The sequence below is a fragment of the Ranitomeya imitator genome, chromosome 4 (assembly GCF_032444005.1).
Source record: "Ranitomeya imitator isolate aRanImi1 chromosome 4, aRanImi1.pri, whole genome shotgun sequence".
NCBI classification, from domain to species: domain Eukaryota; kingdom Metazoa; phylum Chordata; class Amphibia; order Anura; family Dendrobatidae; genus Ranitomeya; species Ranitomeya imitator.
The window spans coordinates 32,738,031-32,765,789 of NC_091285.1; the positions used below are offsets into that span (position 1 = coordinate 32,738,031).

Sequence of the window (27,759 nt, forward strand, 5' to 3'; positions counted from 1 at the left end):
TAAGAGCTGAAAGGCAGCATTTTTTCCGTTATATCGAAAGACAGCTTTATATATAACACTATCAAGTGGGAATTACAGAATATAATAGTATTATTTAGGAGTTTAAAGGCAGCGTTCTTTCAGTTATATATCGCGGTATTATATGGGAATGAAAGAGTATAGTAGTATTATTATGGCATTGAAAGGCAGTTTTTAGTAAGCTACTGTATATGTGACAGTGTTATGTTGGAATAAATGTATACGGTAGTATTTATTTAGCATTAAAAGGCAGCGTGATGTAAGGTATGTATGGCAGTGGTATATGAGAACTAATGTATATGGCAGCGTTATTTTCTCATTGAAAGGCATCACCGAGTTATATATGTTAGTGTTATGTGCGAAGTATGGCAGTATAATTTTTTTCAGCTATGTATAGCGGTGTGATGTGCCAATTAAAGTATATTGTAGGCTTTGAAGAGCAGCATTGTATAAGTTGTACATGGCGGTGTTATGTGTGACTATATGGTGGTATTATTTGGACTACCGTATGGTAGTATTATAACGGCACTATAATTTAGCAATATATTGCAGTATTATAAAACAGTTTTATAAGTCTAATGATCAAGACAGAATTCCCAGCTTTTCCTGGTAACAATAATCCAATTATGTAAGTTTTTGCAAGCTACATAGAAAAAAAATAATCATTGGTGTGACAATTACATGTCACTGTAATGTAATCAATGAGCGCAACAGGGGAACGAGAGGCAATACGAAGCCAAACAGGAAACGAGCGCAGGGAAACATGCAGATATGAAGGCGTAATGCTAGGGCTGATAAATAGGCAACAAGGGCTGGGAACATGGGGGCCGATCTGTGGGAAAAGCTCATTAAATACAGATGTGGGAAACAGATGCAAATTGGAGTCAGAGCTGCAGAAGTGATTTGTAGCGTAGGTTTAGTGTGACATGTTATCTGTCAGGATCCACAACTAATAATAATGCCGATAACTAGATGCTGCAGGCGACATCCTTAACACAACTGGACTGGAACGACAACAAATACTGAATATCTATACAAGGGGGCGCGCGTCAGGAGGCAGCCGCACGCATTAAATGCATGATAAGCGGTATTACAATTCATCTGTACTGTGACATTATAGTCCCGCGTATGAATAAATAATACCGCCACCTGTGCAGGGCGCTCAGAATAGGTTTTTTTTATTTCAGTAAGCCATGATTCCAGTTTTGTGAATGGAGACCGCGGTTAGCGAATACCTGACATGGTTGCAAATGTTCTGCTAGTTATAGGGTTGGCCCTTTAAGACACCAAGACTATTTTTTTTCCGAAAATTCTTCCCATTCGAAGTGAACGGAATTTTTCAAAAATATCAATCTCATTTAGACTTGTGTTTAAAAAAAAAAATAATAATAACTTTTTAGGACGTGAGTGAGCATTATCTGAGTTCGTCTGGGCTCTTGATCCGAACTATGAGGCCATTTTTGGGCATGTCGTTCCAAATTCGAGATGTGTGGAACCGGCTTTTAAAATTTTTTATTAGTCACGTCCAATTTTCTAATTTCCGGCCAAATTGTGCAGATACGGAAAATGCTACAAAGTGTGTTTTTCACGCACACAACACTGTCGTCGATCCATCGACGATTAGTGTGCCGCCATATGGTGCCTCCTAAGTTATACTAATATCATCTGTGTACTGTGTTGAAGAATACCGTTTTCAGGTGTATTTCTGGCCCCCTGGACAACAGAGTTATGGTGAATTCCTGAACACATCCTCTTTGGGTTCACAATCATTCACACGTCTGATATTTCCACGTATGAGAAAAACGGACCGATTAATCTGATCAGACTTTGAACGAAGCGTAGTCCGAGTGTCATCCATTTTTCCCGTGTAAAAAAAAATTCTCCTCCTTCTCCATTGTGACAGTCCATAAAAATTAGACCGCACTTGATTGACTTGCATTGACTTGCATTATCGATTTTGATTCGAACCTCGGATCAAAATCGGACACGTCTCTGCGATTTTCCGCAGACCTCTCAGTCCATGTGAATGGCTCCATAGACTATCACAGGTACAAGTTCTATCCGTAAAAAAAAATATGGATATGGCTCGTGCGTGAAAATTGGACGTCTGAACAAGCCCTTACTCAAAACCAGGGACCCCCAAAACCCACTGTGCCTCGGCTTCTGTGTAGATTTGCCTTGTGCTGACGCTCACTGTGTGATGGTGCTCTCAGAATAAAAGGAAATATATAATAATGAACTGCCCTCCTTCAACCCTTCAAAAAAATTGCAAAAATTTGAATTTTACTGATTTTTGGCGATATTTGCTGCTGATTAATCGTCCATAAAATCAACAAATTTCAGTAGCAGCAAAGTACATGAGATTTCAAAAAATATTCATTTTAAAGTGTCAGTTTTTGATTTGGATATTCACCCTTTGCAATATATAAGGGCTCATTCAGATGTCCATTTTTTTCTTTCACATGCGAAAAAAAAATAGTCCTGGTTTCATCAGTGATTTTGTTGAGTTTCATTGGATTTTCACTCGATTTTGATCTGAGTTTCATCAGTTTTTTTTTTTCAGAAGAGAAAGAAAAAAGTTTCTCTATCTTCTCCTATTTGGCCGTCGGTAAAAAACGAAGCTATCTTCACGGCTCCGTAGTCTTGCGTTGCTGATTTTGTTCCGACACTCGGCTAAATATCGGACATGTCCCTGTGATTTTGCTAGCACCACTCGGTCAATCGGACACGTGAACGAGGTGAAAAAAAAAAACAGATAGAAACTCGTACGCGAAAAATGAATTCACCGCAAATCCTCAATGGAATCTTCGTATATTACTGTCACGGATCCACAAATGAAATCTGTTTGGCGGCACAATAGTTGTGATGAACAAACCGGCTTGGATAAGGAGTTAGAAAAATATGTTCAGGTCCCAGCGGCTGTTCGACAGGCGCAACGCATGCAGGGATTCCCTGTTTGTTAGGCAATCCCTTCACGTGTTGTGTTTGTCGAAGAGTCACGAGACATGCAATCGCGGGGACTCGAACATAGTATTCGAACCTTGGTTAGCACCCGAGCATGATGACGCCTTGTGATGAACAAACTGGCTTGGATAAGGAGTTATTATCGGAGCAGGCTTAGGTGCTAACCAAGGCTCGAAAAATATGTTCGGGTCCCAGCGGTGTTGTATTTGTCGAAGAGTCACGAGACATGCAATCGCGGGGACTCGAACATAGTTTTCGAACCTTGGTTAGCACCCGAGCATGAGGACGCCTTATCTGAGCATGCTCGCTCATCACTAATATTCTGTAATTAGTTGGCTTTTTGCCGGGTGTGAAACGCTCATCCATAAGGTGTAGGATGAGGGATTCCTTGCTCCTTTTTGGAGGATCTCTGCCGTTAGCCCTGGTGGAAGCCTAAAGGGTTTTCGAAAGTTCTCAGCCTGAGATAAATAAGCTGTCAATTCGCAAGAAGTGAAATCAATCTTGCGCTGTTGATCTTGGCACGGGCGCTCGTAGGAAAGTCAGGGAGACGTTTCTCTGGCGAGCATGAGCGCTGCATGTGTTAGCTGTTAGCTTTCATACACCGCTCCGTGCCGCTGACGGCATTCGCAAAAGGTAAACAGAAAATGTCAAAATACGAGAAATAACCGATTAACCCAGCTGCATTTTTTTTTCGGGGGGGGGGGGGGGTAATTTGAGCAGACATTAGCAGCGGTGTCAAGTAATTCGCTCAAGACGTGGGAAAATGCAGCCGCTTGCCGGAGAGCTTGTAGCCCGCTGTGTTCGTCAGGGGGGTTAGGCATATGCAGCTGTTGATGGACTACAACTATCAGCATACCCTGACTAGGAAGGAACAACCATATACGGATATAGCAGCGTTCGTCATTTAGCGCACTATTTGTAAAAGAACGGGGTATGCCCTAAATGTCTGATAGATGTAGGGTCCACTTCCATTCCAGTAGCATGATTAAAGGGGTACTCCCATCTCCAAGATCCTAAACCAATAATAGGTGTAATAATAATAATATTAGCAAATACCTCCAATTAGAAATAGAGTTCTTAGCTAATCATAAGAACTATACTTAATTTCTAATTGGAGGTATCTGCTAATATTATTATTATTATTATTACACCTATATTGGGATAGGATCTTGGAGAGAGAAATACCCCTTTAACTCTGGCACCAGCATCCAGCACCCACTGCATCTGACAGGCCAGATATATACGGAGAGGGCTCAGAGTTGAGTTCTATCTAAACAGAACAGGTGCCGGCTGTATTGTACAGCAAGCACCCGAATCTAAAGGCAGTATAACCCCTTAGATGTTGCCGTCAGTAATGTCAGCAGCATTTAAGAGGTTGGAAATGGGGTGCTGATGGCGTTATCATGGCAGCCAGGAGTGTAAGGCTGTGTCTCGCTGCCCCGACGCGCGTTTTGCCCAGCTTCTTCTAGGGGCATCATGTATTTAAATATGATGGTCGTCCAATGACGTGAGGGCTGTTGGATGATGTTACTAAAGACTGGGTTTCATAGAACAATGATTTTAAAATACATTGGTATATTACAGATTCGCAGTGTGTGGTACAAGCTATCCCAGGTTCAAGTCTCCTGAAGCACTTTAGTATGAACTGCAATGATCACACTTGGATAAACTATCAGTATTAAAACCCATGAAATTCCTTTAATTTAATATATACTGATGTCTGAAATCATCATGTGCAACCTGCAAATAGGTATAATTACAACTCCCATCCTCCAAGTGCATTCCTCAGAAGATGAGATGGATAAGTCATCGCCAGCACTGCACACATCTGTGCAGAGCACATTAGTATGGCTGTCAGTACACACAGCCCTCTGTATTACCTGCTGACTGTGCACATTGCCCTCCTTCTTAATGGACGGTTACACTCACATTCGGTATTTACACGGCATCCAGATATAAGCAGGCATTCATCGCTGGCTGCCGCTTTGTGAATGAATCTGTGTGCACAGTCGCATCATACCCCGACCTGCCCCATGTCACTGATAGGACGATGATTATAAACCATACGAAGCCAAGGGCCACGATTTTATAATGGCAATGTCGTTTTCATCAATCCTTATCATCAAAATGTCAGTAATGGCAAAGTAATGGCTACAAATATATCCTTGTGATGTTACAGATACAGGGATGCAGCCAATTCTGGTGATTCCATCCATGTCTCAATGCAGCTAATCATTGTGACTTTATTACTAGAGACAGGTTAGGACCATGCCGATGGGTGCACCTTGACGCGGCGGGATGGATTTGATGCTTTTTTAAAATAAGTTTGTATTCAGGTTTGCACCATCCCGATGGGTGCATCTTGAAGTGGCAGGATGGATTTTATGCTTTTTTATATAAGTTTTGTATTCAGGTTAGGACCATCCCAATGGGTGCACCTTGACGCATCGGGATGGATTTTATGCTTTTTATATAAGTTTATATTCAAGTTAGGACCATCCCGATGGGTGCACCTTGATGCAGCGGGATGGATTTTATGCTTTTTTATGTTTATATTCAAGTTAGAACCATCCTGATGGGTGCACCTTGATGCTGTGGGATAGATTTTATGCTTTGTTTTATATAAGTTTGTATTCAGATTAGGACCATCCTGATGGGTGCACCTGGATGCTGTGGGATGGATTTTATGTTTTTCTCATATAAGTTTGTATTCAGGTTAGGACCATCCCGATGGGTTCACCTTGATGCTGTGGGATGGATTTTATGTTTTTTTATATAAGTTTGTATTCAGGTTAGGACCATACCAATGGGTGCACCTTGATGCTGTGGGATGGATTTTATGCTTTTTTATATAAGTTTGTATTCAGGTTAGGCCATCCCGATGGGTGCACCTTGATGCTGTGGGATGGATCTTATGCTTTTTGATATAAGTTTGTGTTCAGATGTGTAGTGTAATTTTTTTAGTTACATATTTCATCATCTACATAGCTTCCTATGAGTAAGGGTCTGAACAGTTGGATCTGGGTCCTACTCTGCCCTCATCTATACTGAGGTCGGCTGACATAAGGATATGTTTTAATACCATCAAAATTTGGGTACACCTTGTCGCTGCAGGATGGATTTTATATTTTTTTGTCAACATACTGTTAACTAAGTACCCTGTGTTATTTACTTGTACTACTACTATTTACTGATTTACTTGCTGTAGAGTACATGCTCATTTTTGTTTGTTTTTTCAATCATTGTGACATCATCATAATATCAGTGTGGACAATTTTAGTGACGCCTTCAAGATATTAATGCAGAGATCTATGTCATTGATACATTAATATAACCGATCCTTATGAGTTCCTCAGTATCTCAATTCAGCCAATCATTATGATGTCACCAAGGCATAATTGCAGAAATTTCTTATGATGTCATCAAGACACCAGAGCGACACGTATGGCTTAATCAATGACTCAATCTAGACAATCATTGTGACTTTTTCAAGACGTTATTACAGCTAATTCTTGTGATGCCATCATGACATCAATGCAGACAATCCTTGTGATGAGGTCAAAAAAGCCAATCATTGTAATGTCCTCAAGACATTCTTTGTGATATTGTCGAAAACTCTTATGTTGTCATCAAGACATTGGTGCTGCCAATTCTTGTGATGTCATCAAGATATCAGTGCCGCCAATTCTTGTGATGTCATCAAGACATTGGTGCTACCAATTCTTGTGATGTCATCAAGACATTGGTGCCACCAATTCTTGTGATGTCATCAAGATATCAGTGCCGCCAATTCTTGGGTTGTCATCAAGACATCGGTGCCACCAATTCTTGTGATGTCATCAAGATATCAGTGCCGCCAATTCTTATGATGTCATCAAGACATTGGTGCTGCCAATTCTTGTGATGCCATCAAGACATTGGTGCCACCAATTCTTGTGATGTCATCAAGACATCGGTGCCGTCAATTCTCGTGATGTCAACAAGACATCAGCGCCACCAATTCTTGTGATGTCATCAAGCTATCAGTGCCGCCAATTCTTGGGTTGTCATCAAGACATCGGTGCCGCCAATTCTTGTGATGTCATCAAGATGTCAGAGCAATTAAATCTTGTGCTGTCTTCCAGACATCGGTGACGCCAATTCTTGTGATGTCATCAAGACATTGGTGCCGCCAATTGTTGCGATGTCATCAAGACATCGGTGCCGCCAATTCTTGTGATGTTATCAAGATATTGGTGCTGCCAATTCTTGTGATGTCAACAAGACATCAGCGCCACCAATTCTTGTGATGTCATCAAGACATCGGTGCCGTCAATTCTCGTGATGTCAACAAGACATCAGCGCCACCAATTCTTGTGATGTCATCAAGATATCAGTGCCGCCAATTCTTGTGATGTCATCAAGACATTGGTGCTACCAATTCTTGTGATGTCATCAAGACATTGGTGCCACCAATTCTTGTGATGTCATCAAGATATCAGTGCCGCCAATTCTTGGGTTGTCATCAAGACATCGGTGCCACCAATTCTTGTGATGTCATCAAGATATCAGTGCCGCCAATTCTTATGATGTCATCAAGACATTGGTGCTGCCAATTCTTGTGATGCCATCAAGACATTGGTGCCACCAATTCTTGTGATGTCATCAAGACATCGGTGCCGTCAATTCTCGTGATGTCAACAAGACATCAGCGCCACCAATTCTTGTGATGTCATCAAGCTATCAGTGCCGCCAATTCTTGGGTTGTCATCAAGACATCGGTGCCGCCAATTCTTGTGATGTCATCAAGATGTCAGAGCAATTAAATCTTGTGCTGTCTTCCAGACATCGGTGACGCCAATTCTTGTGATGTCATCAAGACATTGGTGCCGCCAATTCTTGTGATGTTATCAAGATATTGGTGCTGCCAATTCTTGTGATGTCATCAAGACATCAATGCGGACAATTCTTGTGATGTCATCAAGATATCAGTGCCGCCAATTATTGTGATGTCATCAAGACTGGAGTAAAGCCAATTCTTGTGACGTCATCACTTCGGCGATACAGCCAATCCTTAATGTTAAAACTCATTCACTTCAAGGAGGCCATAAAGCAATCCTTTGGCCAAGAAACAGCTGGTGCCATTACAGATATTCCTCGCCATAAAACCCGAGAACCTCAGTATCTTTACAGCGGTTAAATATTACAGCAGCTGTGCAACCGGATGGCGCTTTATCTAAAGGACGACATTTATATATATTTTTTTTTCCGAATGCGCCCATAGCAATATAGGCATTGTAAGCCACTTATTACCGGATAGATTGCACGCCTTTTTTTTATGCCTCCCCCATAAAACGTATGTGTGTGTCCATTGTCACTGTGAATTCTGTGTACTTTCAGTGTGTGTACTGTGTGTTCATCTATCTGTGATTCATTCCGAGAGCTGTTTTAGCCTTCATAAAATATTCATGGTGGTTGTGCATGCTGCTATAATTGCCATCTCAAGCCCTGAATTATTTATGGCTTGCAGTGTACTGTGAGTCTCATTTACTGATAGGGAAGATAACACCAAGCAAGAGGATTGTGAGCCCGATAATGCCTCTTACTTTGCATTAAGTAGTGGAATTATATTACTGGAGGTAGTCAGCGGTGGCCCCTTCATTCCCCTCCTCTTTTTATCATTTTTTTTTTGTACTTCTAATATGCTAATTGTCGAGATGCTGTTAAGCGGTGTAACTCCTGTCGGGCTTTACCGGAATCAAGATGTGGCTGAAATAATTTAGTTGTTGATTCAGGACTAAAGGTAGAAAATAAAAAAAATATAGAAAACAGATTTAATCCGGAATACGATTCCAAGATTCTTATTTGGAAGCAGAAAAGCATCGTGGATAATTCCGTGTCTTGGAGGCGGAGAATGGTTTTACTCTTTTTGGGTGTTTTTTTTACGGTCAATCTTCTTGGATCCCTGATTCAAAATCTGTAACATGGCATAAATGTACCTATTTTTCATTTGTAATACGTATAACTTCCCATATGGTGGAAGGGTAATTCATAGGATGCCCCATAAATGTCTGATGGATGTTGGGTAGGGTCCCATGTGGTGGAAGGGTACTTCATAGGATGCCCCATAAATGTCTGATGGATGTTGGGTAGGGTCCTATATCGTGGAAGGGTAATTCATAATATGCCCCATGAATGTCTGATGAACGTTGGGTAGGGTCCCATATGGTGGAAGGGTAATTCATAGGATGCCCCATAAATGTCCGATGGATGTTGGGTAGGGTCCCATATGGTGGAAGGGTAATTCATAGGATGCCCCATAAATGTCTGATGAATGTTGGGTAGGGTCCCATATGGTGGAAGGGTAATTCATAGGATGCCCCATAAATGTCTGATGGATGTTCGGTAGGGTCCCATGTGGTGAAAGGGTACTTCATAGGATGCCCCATAAATATCTGATAGATGTTGGGTAGGGTCCCATATGGTGGAAGGGTAATTCATAATATGCCCCATAAATGTCTGATGAATGTTGGGTATGGTCCCATATGGTGGAAGGGTAATTCATAGGATGCCCCATAAATTTCTGATGGATGTTGGGTAGGGTCCCATGTGGTGGAAGGGTACTTCATAGGATGCTCCATAAATGTTTGATAAATGTTGGGTAGGGTCCCATATGGTGGAAGGGTAATTCATAGGATGCCCCATAAATGTCTGATGGATGTTGGGTAGGGTCCCATATGGTGGAAGGGTACTTCATAGGATGCCCCATAAATGTCTGATGGATGTTGGGTAGGGTCCCATATGGTGGAAGGGTAAGTCATAGGATGCCCCATAAATGTCTGATGGATGTTGGGTAGATGGGTCTGTCTTACGCTGGTGGGAATGGAAAGGTGACCATGCCCTCGCGGCTCTTTCTATTCATTCTAAAGGTTGTAGATAACGACAAAAGTGTAAGGGTGGAGAAGAGTAAATACATTTGCAACATGCTGGTCCCATGGCCAAATGAGTATCACGTGGCTACTGGAAAGGAGCCTTGCGAACTGCATCCTGCCTCCTGTCCTCTCCTGTTGGTTAGCCGGCGGGGCGAAAAGTTGTTTGATAATGACATTACACCAGGCTGGCTAATCAAAAGCGGAGCAGGTAGGAGGCGGTTCCGTCCAGCAGTTATGGAGTCTCGATGTGGCCGACGGACCAGGATTTTGTAAATTAATATGCTACGTAGAGGGGGTACCGCCTACGTGGCTCTCTCTAGTTATTTTTAAGTGGTTTCCAAAAATTGACACGGAGTCCTCTTGCTCACAAATTTTCCCCCATAGAATTGAGAAAGACAACCTTAAAAACCTTTTTAGCAGAATATGCCACTATTCAATTAAGGGGCCATGTACTGCGCCGGTGGGAATCGAGAGCTTACCGCTCATGCGCAGCTCTCTCCATTAATTTGTATGGAAATTCTAAAAGTTACTGAGAACTCTGGTAACGTAGAGGTGGTCACAGTTGCGCAGCTACGAGGTTTCCAAAAAATTGCCAAGCAGCATGCTTGCGCAACAATATTCTCTCGTAAATGTAAAGCAAGAAGGATGCACTGCGCATGCACAAGCGAATTGAAAAAACAGACACGTGTAACCATCACGTCAGATAGATAGTAAGATACCATTTATTGCACCTTTATTGGGTATTCCTTAATATCAACCATAAATCTATGATAGAACTCGAGAAAGGGACTGTATAGTGCGCAGCTGGGAATGAAGAGCTGGCCGCGCATGCGCAGCATTCTCCATTCACTTGAATGGGAGTTCTAAATGTTACCGTTAATGTAGAGGTGTTACTGTTTGCGCAGCTGTCTCCAATCATATGTATGGGGGGTTCCAAAAATTGGCAGAACGTTTCCTCACCAGTTTCCCCTATAGAAGTGAATAAAGAAAGATGCGCATGCGCGATAATTGCTACTTAGCGAATTAGGAATGTAAAATATTAATAATAAAGTGTATACTTTGATGAATTTATACAGCTGAGGCGTAACATGAAGCTCCTAGAGAAAAATCTATAACAGGCCCCCATTATTTAACGTCTTCCTATGTCCTTGTGCAAAGGGACTTCTAGGCCACGTTCACACGATCGGTATTTGGTCAGTATTTTAGACCAAGAGTGGTGAAAAATGTAGAAGTGGTGACGTGTTTCTATTATACTTTTCCTCTGATTGTTCCTCTTCTGGTTTTAGCTTATAAATACTGATGTGAAATACTGAACAAATACTGATCGTGTGAACGTGGCCTTAGGCAGACACTAGGACATTTGCACCCCTATCATTACAGTATACAGTACAAGCCTGGTCTAATCGGGCAAATAGTTGTCCCGTGTGGGGTCGGATCTGATCTATATGAAGTAGGCATGAAAGTAAACAGGACATAGATTGTAATAAGGGGATTAATGCGGTGTGGGACCCCAATTTAATTTTTGCCTTTCGACTTGGAACGGTTCTTGTAGATCCTAGTGTCTCCCCAGCGTCATCTCTCCACCCGGCACCCTGACGATGAGTCCCCATTCATTTATTGGCGGTATAGCAACTTATTAAAAGTGACGCGTGTGCGAGCGGGGCAGGCGCGGGTGATTAGGTTTGGGGCTGCGAGCTGTTGACAAGTGCAGGTTAATGAATGACGGGGAACGCATGCTGCCGTCTCTCCCCTCGTTACTCAGCATTAGCCGCATTAATAGCAGTAATTGGATAGATTCATCATTTCAAATGTTTTAATAAATGTTTGGACAGCACCTGATCGGCTCTGTCAGCCTCCCAGCGGCAGGAGAATGTGACATGGCTGCCAAGTAACCATTAATACAAGAAGGAGACAGAGAGTCAGACGAAGTCTGACACTCCGAGCTGGGAATGAGACACTCTCATTGGGAAGACTGGATTATTGCTCATTTTGATTTATTGCAAACATTTATATTAGCACCAGTGGATTCAGTCCATATATTTCTCACACTGGAATTCATTATACTTGTAGCTATGGTGGAAGGGTGAGATTATTTATTTCAGAGGTGGCACATTTTTTCGAGAGGTGTTATAATGCTATGTTTATCGCTTCTTTTTACATTTTATATATATATATATATATATATATATATTTATATATATATATATTTATATATTTATATACACATATATTTATATATAAATATATATATATATGTATATTAAATATATATATACACATATAAAAAATAAATAAATAAATATGTATATAAATATATATATATTTATTTATTTTTTATATGTGTATATATATATTTAATTTAGTTTATATATATATGTATACATATAAAAAATAAATAAGTATATATGTTAATACGTATATATATATTTATTTATTTTTTATATGTATATATATTTAATTTAGTTTTTATATGTATATATACACATAAAAAATAAATAAATATATGTATATACATATATATATTTATTTTTTTATATGTGTGTATATATATATTTAATTTAGCTTTTATATATATATATATATATATATATTTATATATATTATATATATATTTGTATATATATATATATATATATACACATATATATGTCTTATATGGTCTTCTAGAAGCATCGATTAATATCCCAATTTACTGAATAGTCTATCAGATCCTAAGCCTATATCACAGCGCTGAAATCTTCATTCGTTAGTAAAGCTGCTCCTAAAAAAAAGTAAGAAAAAGCATTAGTTACTAAAAAGAGGGGGCCCAAGTTAGGACCCTTTAATATTACCCAATAGCAACGAAGATCATCTCTCACATTGGAGGACCAGGCCCTTGTAATTCTTCATTTCTACTGCGGGGGAGCTGCAGGGAAATCAAATGCTTTTTTATTACAGTCCTATGCAGGTGTCAGCCGAGGGAAGGACAACTGTTGACATACTTTGTATACAAAAAATTGGACGGAGAAGTTCAGGAGGAAAAATTGTAATAGTTATATATCACTAAAAAGAAATAATGAGCTCAGCACATTTTGTTAAAATAAGGATAAAAGTGGACTCATCTTCCTTTGGTTAAGCGTCGCTTTCCCACCGTTGCTCTGGTCTCAATGTCTTGGCTGCAGCGGTCATGTCACCGCTGCTGCCAACCACCGGGCTCAGCGGCTTATGCACTGAGGGCAGCATCAAAGCAGTAATTAGGGGACATCACGTCTGCAGCCAAACCACCGGGACCAGAGCAGCATTGGGCAACCGGCGATGGACCCAGGGAGGGTGAGCACATGCTGAGTTTATTATTTTAGGTACTTTACGGCATTTGGGAACCCACTTTCCTGAAAGTGGACAACCCCTTTAAGCTCACTTGAAAGTTAGAGGTATATACTCCTTGTTATATCAGTTACTATCCCAATACACGGGAAGGTACGTTGTGCGTTCCATTAAGGCGATTGCCCATTTTTAGAAAAACATGGCCATACCCGTACTCGGGATGTACTGTATCGGGCATGGTTCACTTTAACGGAGCTGAACTGCAGTACCAGACACAACCTAAAACCAGGGGTGGCGCTGTTTGTGAAAAGAATCAGCCAAATATATATATATTTTTTTTAAGTCGCTAGAAATTTATCAACCAGTCGGTGACTAATAATAATTATACCCCTAGAAGCCTTTTGCCATTTTATGCCGATACCAGTTGCCACTGACGTGAATGGATCTAACGATCCCTTAGAGTTATTGCTCTGCCAAGAGACATAATCTAATATTAATATGTGATTGTAAGTGGTCTGTCTGGAAAATACAGCCAGTAATTTTTTTGGGGGGAGTGATAATAATTGGTGATAACTCAACCGTTGAGTTGATTTGTTCTACTAAATAATAGAGGATAAAACAGTAGCCAGAGCCACAAGCCCAACAATTTATAGGGATATGAATAATTTAACGGTGAGATTACATGTGAAAGTGTTTCTAGGCTCTGAATCACACTCTCCCAAGCCAGTCCCCTCCCCCCAATCCGCCATCTTCTCTATCTCCCCCCACGTCCTCTCTAAGTGAACATTTGTGCTTTGGTCTTAGACCAATATAAGGAGCCCTGTATCTATATACAGACAATAGTCAGGACCAAATGGGCTCCATGGTCGGCACAAGAAGCTCCACTCTGATCTCTGATCTTATTTTTTCAATTTTGGATTAAAGAGGTAAAAAAATACGACATAAATATAAGTGCGGGTTTATCCTGAAGAATAAGCACACAAAGATTCCAGCGATGTGTCACTTACTAGGCTGTGTATTGGTGTTTCAATATAATCAGTACTTAACAGCAGGAGATTATCACTGCAGGACTAGGTCTCACATGTACAGCAGTCTAGCTCATTTGTATAACCCCGCCCCCACCACTGATTGGATGCTTGATAGCACTGTACATAGGAAGCTGCCAATTAGGGATGTGGGTGGGGTTATACACAGTCCTAAAGTATTAGCTCTGTTACATCTTCATCAGACAAAACTGGGATTCTATGAAAACTGCACCAAGCAGCCCAGCAAGTGACACATCAATTGAATCAGGATTTCTTGCCCTATATTATGTTGCTCTCAGGTTATATAGCAAAAACCTGCTGACTGGTTTCTTTTAAAGGGAAATTTTACCTAAAGTCATTCTTCCCATCTGCAATGCAGTTGAATGCACTCTATTGTTCTCAGTGATCAGCCATTTCAGGCTGACTGTTTCTACTGACAGTCCAGGATAATCCCTGTAACCACGATCAGTGTGATCAGAAACATTTCCATGATATCAGTGTTTTTTTTTCCTGATATACTTGTCGATCCTGGAATACCGATCCGGGTATCAGATCCATGAATGGTCGCGCTAATCCTATATTATTGGGAAGAAGTCTTACAAGGATCTGCCATCGGATCACAACGCTGCCCCGGTCTCGTATCTCATGTTGTGAAAAAAAACGGTTAAAGGCAGACAAAGCAATTAGGCAGTAGCGCATGATTGAATATTACAGCTTTCAGCAAGTAAATGAAGATAAGTTCTGTTAATTATGTGGCTTCTTCCCTGTGCTAATGTGATAATAAAGTAGTGGGCCCGTCACATTTCTCGCGAGGCGGTGACCCCTCACTCGGCATGAAGAGCAGAGACGCAAATGCACATTGAATCTGGAGCATTGAGGATAGATAACGGGGGGGGGGGAGCTACGTCAGTCCGGTCATAACTTCTTTTTATAAATCGCGGAGGGTTAATATGGGAAACGCAATATTAGAGGGTCTCTAACCATCTCATAACATTGCACAAGGATTTAGGTGGAGGGTCTCTAACCATTTCATAACATTGCACAAGGACTTAGGTGGAGGGTCTCTAACCGTTACATAACGTTGCACAAGGACTTCGGTGGAGGGTCTCTCACCATCACATAACGTTGCACAAGGACTTCGGTGGAGGGTCTCTAACCATCACATAACGTTGCACAAGGACTTCGGTGGAGGGTGTCTCACCGTCACATAGCATTGCACTAGGACTTCGGTGGAGGGTCTCTCACCGTCACATAACATTGCACAAGGACTTCGGTGGAGGGTCTCTAACCGTTACATAACATTGCACAAGGACTTAGGTGGAGGGTCTCTAACCGTTACATAACGTTGCACAAGGACTTCGGTGGAGGGTCTCTCACCATCACATAACGTTGCACAAGGACTTCGGTGGAGGGTCTCTAACCATCACATAACGTTGCACAAGGACTTCGGTGGAGGGTGTCTCACCGTCACATAACGTTGCACTAGGACTTCGGTGGAGGGTCTCTCACCGTCACATAACATTGCACAAGGACTTCGGTTTAAGCATTTGTTAGTCGTACGATTTTTCCAAAAAAGATCGATTATTGTGATCAGTCTCTAATCAGAGTTTGGTCAAAATTTGGACCAAGTGTCATCCTAGTTTCTCATACGTAGAGAAATAAAAATAAAAATGTCTCCACCTTCTCCATTCTGAGAGCCTGTGACAATCGGATGTCATCTGAGTGCGGTCCGATTTCTACATGGAACCGTGTTTCCATGAAGTTCTAGGGACTAGTGATGAGCGACCATGCTCGGGTAAGGTGTTATCGGAGCTAACCGTGTGTCTTCGGCGTGCTCGAATACTATGTTCGAGTCCCCGCGGCTGTATGTCTAGCAGCTGATGGACAGCCACAACACATGCACATTACCTAACAAACAGGAAATTCCCTCCATGTGTTGTGGCTGTCGAACAGCCGCGAGACATGCAGCCGCGGGGACTAGAGCTTCGATTGGCAGCTTCCTGCGTACACTATTAGCAAGCTGCCAATCAGTGATGGAGGCGGAGTTACTCAGATTAACTGGACTGGTCGGCATGAGACACCTAGTCCTGCAGTGATAATCTCCTGCTGATAAAACACTGATTATATTGAATCTACAGCTAAGTGCTGAGCAAGTGACACATACGTTTGGTATAGCTGTAATTGAACTGATCTGAGAAAAAAGCCCCCATATGTCGCTGTGGGGAGATAAATAACAAAAGGGGGGAGGGGGGAAAAAGTACGAAAGCACAAAAACGGAAAATTGCCCAGTGATCAAGGGGTTAATATGTAAATAAAACAAACATAATATAGAATCCAATAAAAAAGAGAAATAAAAATCGTCATCGCTTAAAGATGACGCTCCTGTAATGCTTCGTTATGGCGGCTCGAGACTACTCCGTGTGATGGAGACATTCTGCTGACAGCCAAGTCAAGGCTGCAGGAGGGGGACGAGGGCGCAGCTTTCTGCCAAGGATCCTCACCTCACTCTGTGGATAAATGGAGTATCTGGTGTCAGTGCACTTTATGTGTTGGGCTGTGAATGAGAGAGCGCTGACAGCAACGCCGCCGTGCCGGAGAGGACGATATCCCCCATGCTTACTGGTTTCTTTCGCGAGGAGGATGCCAACCTTTCCCGTTTTCCTTAGCTCTTGGCAGCGATGGCTACTTGTCTTGTCACTACCCTGTAATTGTCACCAGTCCTGTAAGACACCTAATCTGCTATAATCCACTTTGTCGACAAGAGTCATTGGTCAATCAAATGTTTATTAATATTTATAGATTTATTGTTTATTTTGTGTCATTATTAATATAAAATGCATCCACTTCCATCCCTAAGTCAACAAGCTACTTACCAATGTTATATACTAGTGAGTCAACCAATATTGGGATCTATAGATATAGTGAAATAGAGTTCCTAGGAAACAGAGGCTGAGACAAAAATTCCAGCAATTTATCATTTACTAGGCTGCGTTTTAAATCAGTGTTTTATCAGCAGGAGATTATCACTACAGGACTAGTTGTCTTGTGCCTGCTGGTCCAACCACGCCCCCAGCACTGATTGGTCACTTTCTGTGACTACACAAAGTGAAAGCAGCCAATCAGTGGTGTGGGCTGGGTTATACCCAGCTCAGCATTCAGAGCTCTGCTAGATCTGCAGCAGGAAAAACTGTGATTGTATTATAACTGCTGCATCCAGTAAACTAAGTGATACATCACTGGAATCAGGGTCTCTGTCCCCACATCATGCCGCTGTCAGGTTGCATAGCAAAATCATGCTGACAGATTCCCTTAGTAAATATTAAAATAAACAACTGTGTAATATATCTGATCAGAGAAATCTGCTTCTTTTTTAGTCTAGGAAGAAAAAGAAATTAATTTTTCAAATAAGACATCTTAGAAATTTTGTGATTTTACACGTGTACTATTGATTTATGAAAAAAATAAAACAATGGTATCCATTTCTCCGCAACATGGCATATCCAAATCATTTGTTGTGCACTTTTATCTTTATTCTTTTTTTAATTATTCTTAAAGCTTTAAAACCGTCTTTCATAATTTAAAGATTTTCCGAATAATTTTTTTCATCATTTTCCTCGGTAACTTGCGACTTTTTGTTTTTCTTCCAAGACAATTTAAATACGGTAATTTGGGAAAAAAGTTCTACATGTTAGTACGGAAGGAAGAATTATCTGGTTATATTGTGTGTAGATTTAAAAAAAAAAATTATTTATGGATAGCATTAAAAAAAAAATTCTTATGTTTCTCTTTTTTCTCATTTATAGATTCTTCCTAAAATTCTTTCTAAAGTGTAACCAAAATTGTCTGAAGAATGCTGGAAACCCGAGAGACATGCGCAGATTCCAGGTAAAAAAATTTTAATAGTTTAATTGAAAATGTAAAAAAATGACAATATGCTTTTTTACCTATTTGTCATTATTTAATAACTTAAAAGGTTATTACCATCTCCAAGATTCTTTCCCAATATGTAGTAGGGGTAGTAATAATAATAATAATAGCAAATATCTCCAATTAGAAATGTAGAGTAGTTCTTCTGATTAGCTAAAGCGCTTACCCCATCTGCAGGGCATTGCAGTAGCTTAGGTATTCATGGTTACGACCACTCATATAGTGACAGTTAGTTATTGGTTGTAATCATAGATACCTAAGCTACTGCAAGGCCCTGCACATGAGGTTAAGCAACATAGCAAATCAGAAGAACTATACTATATTTCTAGTTGAAAGTATTTGCTAATATTATTATTATTATTACATATACTACATATTGGAATAGGATAATAGAGATGGGAATATTCCTTTAATAGAAGGGAGGTTGTCTTCAAATTATTTTGCACTGAAATGTATGATGTATTGCTGTATGGTGTCGCCAAAGTACAAGATCAGTTTTAAGTTGGATAGTATTGGTGGTACAGTGTCCATATAAACCACACCAAACAGTACCTAAGAAAAAGCACCATACCTTATGGTGCTCACATAATGCCACCGTACACTCGCCACCGCAACTGATACTGCAAAATAATATACCTTAGTGCTTATGTAGCAGTGAAACACAATGGAAGAACAAAAAATACCACCACATGGTGACCAAATAACTGCTCCAAAAATAATATGTTAATTGATAACAGTGCCAGCTAAATAACCCTGCTATACAGCAAAACAAAAATACCACCACACAGTGACCAAATAACTGCTTCAAAAATAATATGTTAATTGATAACAGAGCCAACAGTGCCAGCTAAATAACCCTGCTATACAGCAAAACAAAAATACCACCACACAGTGACCAAATAACTGCTCCAAAAATAATTTTAATTGATAACAGTGCCAACAGTGTCAGCTAAATAACCCTGCTATGCAGCAAAACTAAAATACCACCACACAGTGACCAAATAACTGCTCCAAAAATAATTTTAATTGATAACAGTGCCAACAGTGTCAGCTAAATAACCCTGCTATGCAGCAAAACTAAAATACCACCACACAGTGACCAAATAACTGCTCCAAAAATAATATGTTAATTGATAACAGTGCCAACAGTGTCAGCTAAATAACCCTGATATACAGCAAAACAAAAATACCACCACATAGTGACCAAATAACTGCTCCAAAAATAATATGTGAATTGATAACAGTGCCAACAGTGCCAGTTAAATAACCCTTCTATACAGCAAAACAAAAATACCACCACACAGTGACCAAATAACTGCTCCAACAATAATGTTAATTGATAACAGTGCCAACAGTGCCAGCTAAATAACCCTGCTATACAGCAAAACAAAAATACCACCACATAGTGACCAAATAACTGCTCCAAAAATAATATGTGAATTGATAACAGTGCAATCAGTGCCAGCTAAATAACCCTTCTATACAGCAAAACTAAAATACCACCACACAGTGACCAAATAACTGGTCCAAAAATATGTTAATTGATAACAGTGCCAGCTAAATAACGCTGTATACAGCACACATTAAGATTTGTGGTGGTTACAAACCAATGGTGCAGGACAATCAAAAGTGACCCGTTCAGGATGGGCAGCTTATATGTGCAACTTCTGAGTTTGCACACCCCTATGCCCAGCCTGACTTATGTGTAAAAGTATTGCAATTTTTAGGACTCTGTCCTAAACCTGATAAGTTTCCCGCAACACTGGTACTGTCTTCATAGAGTGACTCCTTCCTAAGGATAGCCCAATTATTATCCAGGATCCTTTTGTGGCCTTGTAGAGACCTTATGTTTCATACAGGTCCCTTCATTGGGAAAAGCCACTTGTAATGGACATTTTCTGCTGACCACAAGGGATCCCAAGATCTAGGTCAGTGGTCATTTATTGGTACACTGATGACTAAAAATGATATAATAAAAATAATGGTTTTTAAACCTAGGCCTATTTAAGACCTCACACATGTGCCTAGAAGTGTGTGTCTTGGTGGGCCTTATATAAACCCAGGCAGATTATGTAATGAAGGCAGGCAGGGCCACTTGTGAAACCTAATGTGGAGAACAGCAGAGGGCAGTGGCCTTGGGGGAAGGTGGCAGAGAACTGCCGAAATGAGGAAGCTGCAAAACATATATACTTAGGAACCAAGAGGCACAGGAGCTAAAAATAAACAACACCACAGTCTGCGAAAAAGCCGTGTTTATATCACTTGAAAGTAAGAGCATATTAATGGGAAGTAGGATCTGGTTAAAAGTAGACCAAAGAGAAAGGTCATAAAGTAAACATAACTAATATAAAAGCAGTCATCAAAGCAAAAGGTGGCTACTTTGAAGAACTTAGAATATAAGACATATTTTCAGTTGTTTCACACTTTTTTGTTAAGTACCGTATATAATTCCACATGTGTTAATTCATAGTTTTGATGCCTTTAGTGTGAATCTACAATTTTCATAGTTATGAAAATTCAGAAAAAATCTTTAAATGAGAAGGTGTGCCCAAACTTTTGGTCTGTACTGTGTATATAAATGCATTATGCTAGAATTTTTTCTACGTATGTGAGCCACCATTCTAAATGGACCTCACCATAACACATTGAAGACTTTCCCCTACATATTCAGCCACTTAGGAAAATTCAATTAGTGCAGTTAATTAAATTGCAAACTACAACAAAAATGTAATATTTTAATTTGCTGGAGATCAAAGCAGGTGCTGGGAATCTAAATGGGCATGACATCATCGGTAGTCCATTTAAAATCCATTTCGCCTTCCTCTTACATGCGAGCGGCTCGTAATTTGGCCTCGTTTCACAACCTATGCAGTTTTTCAAATGTTAAACGTTTAGAGAGTGGAAAATATGCGAAGGACCCCGCTGACTCCATTACCACGTGTCATTACTACAGTACGCAATTAAAGACAGGCCTCTATAAAGTGTCATTTGTTCTTAACTGGGAATTTATGGGGCCTTTCCATAAGAATGGAATAAGGATATACAGCATTAGGGGCAATTAAAGGTTATCCCCATCATACATACCCCTTTTTTAAATAATGCACTGTTTCCAGAAGTTGTCCTTCATTGATCGTCTCTTCAGTGTGAGATAACTCATCAGTAAGTATTCGATTTTCCAGCAGTGCCCCCGCAGGTGAAAAGAAGCATTGCACAGTTCAAATTGAAATCAGTCTCGGTAGTCTATGGACATGCTAGATCTCATGGTAGCTGCTTTCCTCATTAGCAGAGGGTGTATTAACTCAGAATTCCCTTAGTATGCATTTTTTTTAAAGAAGACATACCCCACCAACTACCTTCAACTCCCCCTGGACCGGTTGTGTAGACATCGGAGAACAGGAGACAAAATTGGTGAGCCCAATACCGAACTAAAAATTGTCACTTTTCCATTGGGTACGTGATAATATTTGCAGTTTGGAATAAATCTGTCTGCACACACTGAAGATATGTTCACACAGAGGTTTGCATACCATGGAGGACTGGACTGGATGCCGGACTAGGGCAGTGCAAATATTTTTGCTCAACTCTTCTTGGGGGTCTTAAAAGTGACAGAAGGCATCTTTATTAAAGGGTTTTGTTCAAGTCGCCCAGGTAAAATAAGAAAAGCTGGGGCCGTCTCCACTGCTCATAGCTCTCAATCCGATTTTTCCTTATTTCAGAGGGGGAAAGGAAACCGGAGTATCCAGAAGAAACAAACGAGGTGGGAAAATGCAAACTCCATGCAGATGTTGCCCTTGGTTAGATTCACGTCCTGGATCCTACTGAGCCACCGTAGACTTGTATACCTAGTGCTCAAGTCATAATCCATCCTTTATCATAAGGTGGCTCCTGGGGGTAATGTGAAATCCTATCTCAATGGGTAACTCAATATGAGTCAACAATCGGAACTGGTATGTTCTTTTCAGTCTTGACCTCCTTGCTTAGCATCATCCATGGTTGTAATCTGACCATGACGGAATCTACTTTCCCATCCTTTGCAAATTCTAGAATTTTTGACAAAATTTTTGCCTATTTGCAGAAGACGCCGCACTGTTTACTGTCATCGTAAAGGAATTTTCCTACTTATAGGTTCCTGGACCATCGAAACGAGATGTTGTGTTTATATTACCTCCAGGGCTTGAAGCCTGATGCACTGTTAATTGTTCATTACCCGATTGCACTCTCTCGGCAGAACAGAGGCGGGGGAATGAGGTCTCAGGGTAGCGCCAGTCTTATTAGTCTAAGGTTGTCACTATGAAAAGGTGGTCTGTCTGTTTCAAGCCATGATTAATGTTATTCTATATTAGAAGCATGCTCTGGCTTTTAATCTAGATTACGATCACGGTGCTGGCGCACCTGTATAATTACAAGCAAATGGCTATTGTTATTAGATCCGTGTCACCCTGCTGGCATTCTCCAGTCATGAGCCATGTCTCAGAGGATGCCGGGTCCATGAGTGTTCTCCGCGGGCAGAGATCTGTGTAGGTGAGTGGCAGCGACATGATCCTGGACCCGTAACGACATTCTGTCAGGAGTGCCATCTTCACAGCAGTGCCGTCTCGCGACGTGTAAACAGGGATTGCTTAATTACGTAGGTCATGTCAATTAGGGTGACCTTTGCATTTTTTCCCCCCCCGGAATTAATCATGTTCTCCCATGCTCAGGAAGTACCCTCAGCTTCGTAGGCAAGCGCCATTAAGTCAGCAGTCCCAGATAATTCCATAATAAATGATTTAGAAGGCTGCAGCCAATGCAAAGAGTGGCACAAGCCTTGTCGCTGTCTTCATCATTTCCATGGCGAGGAAGGTGCCTGATGTCTATCTGATCATAAGGCTAATGACCTGTTTATTACAAGGTGTTAACTAACGCAAAGTGAGATCATATCGCTGTATGTCATGCTGCGGAACGCCGGTGATTTATCATTGTCTGTACAATGGCAAAATGGCTGGCAAGAGCGTGCAGACAATGCAGCTACCACCGAGACTAAGCCCTGGGAGCTTACTTGGCCACCTGCATATTAAATCTACTGGAGCTTTTATCACATCCAATTGCAAGACCATGAGCAATATAGACTTGGTTTCCCATTTGAAGATATAACAGCTTCCACCCTTCGGGGAAGACTTTCTACAAGATGTGTCTGTCGAACTTTTTGCCCCTTCGTCCAGAAGACCATTTATGAGGTCAGACTCTGATGTTGGAGGAGAAGCCGGGCCCTACAATCTCTGTTCTAGGTCATCCCAAACATTTTGGACTAATCACCCAAGTGGTATGGATGTTCTACAACATTTTGGAAGCGTTTGTGAAACTTTTTGTCCAATTATCCAGAAGAGAATTTGTGAAGTAAGTATTTGTGAGCCAGATCCTATCCTCCAATATCAATCTCCATTCTTGGTAATCCCAAAGGTGTTGGATGTAGTTTAGGTTTAGAACTAGTGACCCAAGGTGATTTTGGAAGTCTCTGAGAATTTTTGCCCCTTCATCCAGAAGAACATTTGTGAGGTCAGACTCTGATGTTTTAGTATAGGATCAGTCTCACAATCTCCACTTTAGTTCATCCCACAGATGTTGGATGGGGCTGAAGTTTAGGACTAGTCACCCGAGAAGCATGGACTTTCTACAAGATTTTGGAGGTATCTGTCTGAATTTTCACCCATTCATCCAGGTCAGACAGTGATGTTGGTTCATCTCAAAGTGTCTGATGAGGTTGAAGTTTAGGATTAGTCATTAGAGGGGAATGGACTTTCTACCTACAAGATTTTGGAGATCTGCCTTGGGATTTTTGTCCCTTCATCCAGAAGAGCATTTATGAGGCCAGACACTGATGTTGGAGGAGAGGTTGGGCTCACAATCTCCATTCTATTGCATCCTAAGGTGTTGGATAGGGTTGAAATTTAGGAATAGTTTCCTGAGCGGCATGGTCTCCAGCCTCAGCATTTCAGAATAAAACATACATGGCTGAATTTATTTGGGCACTATGTATCAGCTGTCAGATTCCTTATTTTGAGTCTTACCTTACATACATGGCTGAATTTATTTGGGCACTATGTATCAGATGTCAGATTCCTTATTTTGAGTCTTACCTTGCAATGGACTCTACAGTAGCTACATGAGTAACCTCAATGGTTTGGATGTCCTTTCAACTAGAGGAAGAACCTGAAGCTCCTGAGTCCCAATGTAAAATTTGTCCCCATTCGCTATGTGCAATTTGTACCACTGGCTTCTCTTTGTGGGTTAGGAGAGTCTTCTGGATGGCACTGTTACCTCTGCAACCTCTATAGCTCAGTGGCTTAGGGTGGGATGCCAGCACCCAGGGGATGTACTGTGCCCACTAACCTGGCAATAATATCAATAAGCCCTTCAAGCTCTTGACAGTGTCAAATTCTCACAGTACATTTTGGCCGCAAAGCTATAACAGACCCCAGTATTACATAACTGTCAGGTTCCTGTGAACATTCTGCGGGTGATTCCTAAACAGCCATGCCACTTTATCTGAAAACAACAGGCTGGCACTAGAGCAAATAATTATAAACACTGACACAGCAACATGCTTCCCCTCGGTAAATATAACCATCTGTCCGCCGTGCCGCTCTGCGCTACAGCTTCAAATTATTTTTTAATTTCCAAATACTATGCGAAAAAACAGAGAACTGACTGTTTTCACTGCCAAAGACTGAGGAGAAAGCACGCTCTTGTTTCATTAGGCCTTGTTCACACAGTGCAATTTTGGATTGGGTTTAAAGAAGTAAAGTCAACTATCCTGGAGGATCTGGGTCAAAAGGATGGATTCCAGGAAGATGCAAATCACCAGGGTTCTACTGAAAAGCTATATGCACACGGCGTCTTTTTAAGGCGGATTCAATCCACCTAAAAAAGCGCTGAAAAGCAAAAAATGGACATAATACACAGCAATGAAAAAACAACATTGTTGTGCACATGTCCAGTATTTGGTCACTACATTCTTTTAATGGCTTCAGTGTTTGGAAACCTTGGAGTAGTTAAAAGAAGTAATATGTTCATTCTTCAGGCAGCTTCCAAGCACTCTTAGTGAAGATATAATGTAAAAGCGACTGTGGCAGAGCTATCGTAAAACCACTTGCGGAAACATTTCAGGAATAAAGTCACCCGGCTTTTTCCTGAAGTTGCTTTGCCTGTGAATAGTTGGTGGGTTTGCCGGCATCTAATAGACACCATGTGCACATGCACCATGATTTATTGTAACGTGTATTCTTACCTGAAGCAAATAATTAGCACCATATAAGTTACTGCTTTTTATAAAGTTGACATACAACCGTAAATTATACTGTTTCTGTTATTCAGCCCCTGTACCTCAATCACTAGCTCCCAACACAATATGATGCCCCCACAGTCCCCTCACACAGTATTATGTCCCCCACCAAGCCCTCAAACAGTGTGATGTCTCCTCAAACACTATGATGTTCCCACAGAGGTTCATGCAGGGTATGATGTCGCCACACAGCTACTCATACAGTGTGATATCCCCACAAAACGGCTCCCAGAGTGTATTGTGTCCCAACAAATCTGCCTATGCAGTATAATGTCCCCACACAGTATGATACCCCTACAATCCCCCCACACAATATGATGTCCCCACACACCCCTCAAACAGTATGATGTCTCCTCAAACACTATGATGTTGCCACACAGCTTCACAGAGTATGATGTCCCCACATAGCTACTCACACAGTATGATGTCCCCACAAAACCACCCACACAGTATGATGTCCCCACACAGCCCCTTACACAGTATGATGTCCCCACAAAACGGCTCCCACAGTGTATTGTGTCCCAACAAATCTGTCCATGCAGTATAATGTCTCCACACAGCCCTGCACACAGTATGATGTCCCCACACAGCCCTGCACACAGTATGATGCCCCCACAGTCCCCTCACACTGTATGATGTCCCCACACACCCCTCAAACAGTATGATGTCTCCTCAAACACTATGATGTTCCCACACAGCTTCACATAGAGTATGATGTCCCCACATAGCTACTCACACAGTTTGATGTCCCCACACAGCCCTGCACACAGTATGATGTCCCCACACAGCCCTGCACACAGTATGATGTCCCCACACAGCCCTGCACACAGTATGATAACCCACACAGCCCCGCACACAGTATGATGTCCCCACACAGCCCTGCACACAGTATGATAACCCACAAAGCCCGCCACACAGACAAAGCCCGCCACACAGTTTGATAACTCACACAGTCCCTCACGCAGTATGATGTCCCCACACAGACCTCCATCCAGTATGATGACTCACACAGTCCCTCACGCAGTATGATATCCCCATACAGCCCCTCATGCGGTATGATGTCCCCACGAAACCCACCACACAGTATAACATCACCACAGTTTCCCACAAGTACTGACAATTTAAAAAATAGATGAGATAGATGGATAGATAGTTTTTATAAATGTTATACATGAACAAATACATCAGACAATATTAAATATTATATTAAATTTATTATGCATAAATATCATGATGATGATAACGGTTATGAATATTATAGGTAATGTCTATCATAGATAGATAGATAATACATAGTTCATCTTTTTACAAAAACAACTTTTCTACTACAACAGATGGAACAAGAGTTTTCGATAATCCTGCCTTCAGCCGCGCTCTTGAAATCAGATACCGCGGAGTATTTTGACATTGTATCCGCTGTATTTGAATGACGCCTCTGTCTGATAGAATCTCTCTATCATGCAAAGAATCTGGGAGTGCGAGGAGGGGAAGGATTTTGATTGACAGATCTGTGAGCGAGGTCATGAACCTACTTTCTCTCAAAGCATTCTGGGATCGTGGTAAGATCCTCTTGTGATCACAGCGGCAAATCCAGAATAATGTCATCAGCCTATATTTGGCGCGGTACCTGTACAGCATCAGGATATTTATCGTTTTAAAGGATTTTATTAGCATTTCAGAAGTAAAAGACGACGTAATGCTGCACGCTGTGGAGAGGGTGTAAAAGATCTACATGGGAAGATACGAGGGAACAAATAAAAAATATGATCTACCAGACTCTGGAAACTGTATTTTGTTATCAGATTTTTAATAGGACACTAAATCTGAGCCTGTCTTTATTAGCTGTGAACTTGAAACTATGGAGCCCAATATTAAAAAAATAAGCCAAAGAGACCAACTGGATCGCTAATGGCTCTTGGACCCGGGTGCGATGGCAGCTTTTACACCCCCTAAACTTACGCCTCTTACAGTAGGGTTACAGGTTATACATTAACCCTTAACACCTATTCACACCTTTATTTGTAGATTATATGGGATATTTTATGGCCACAAGCCCCCTACCATTAAGGTTCTACTGAACCGAGCTTAGGTCCACCATAGAGTTCTACATGAAGTTTGGTCCAACACACCTTTGAGGAGTTAGGGTCTTATGGCTAAAATATTGGGCAGACCGATGGCTTCCTCATCACTTTCCTCTTCCTATGTAGAAAAATAAGGTGCCATGGCATTTAGACCCATTATAAAGTCCAGTACTCTCGTAAACGGGGTACCTTGCATTGGCAAAATGGTG

General features: G+C 41.1%; 1 protein-coding gene across 2 annotated transcripts in view; it reads left to right on the forward strand.

Annotated features, from left to right (window-relative positions):
- The window catches only part of EBF1 (EBF transcription factor 1), a 439,027-nt gene that overhangs the window by 303,982 nt on the left and 107,286 nt on the right, over positions 1-27,759 (forward strand). For both annotated transcript variants that reach the window (XM_069763497.1, XM_069763496.1), the window contains exon 7: positions 18,025-18,106. In XM_069763497.1, coding sequence (XP_069619598.1) covers positions 18,025-18,106 — 82 coding nt within the window. The remainder of the gene's footprint in view (positions 1-18,024; positions 18,107-27,759) is intronic.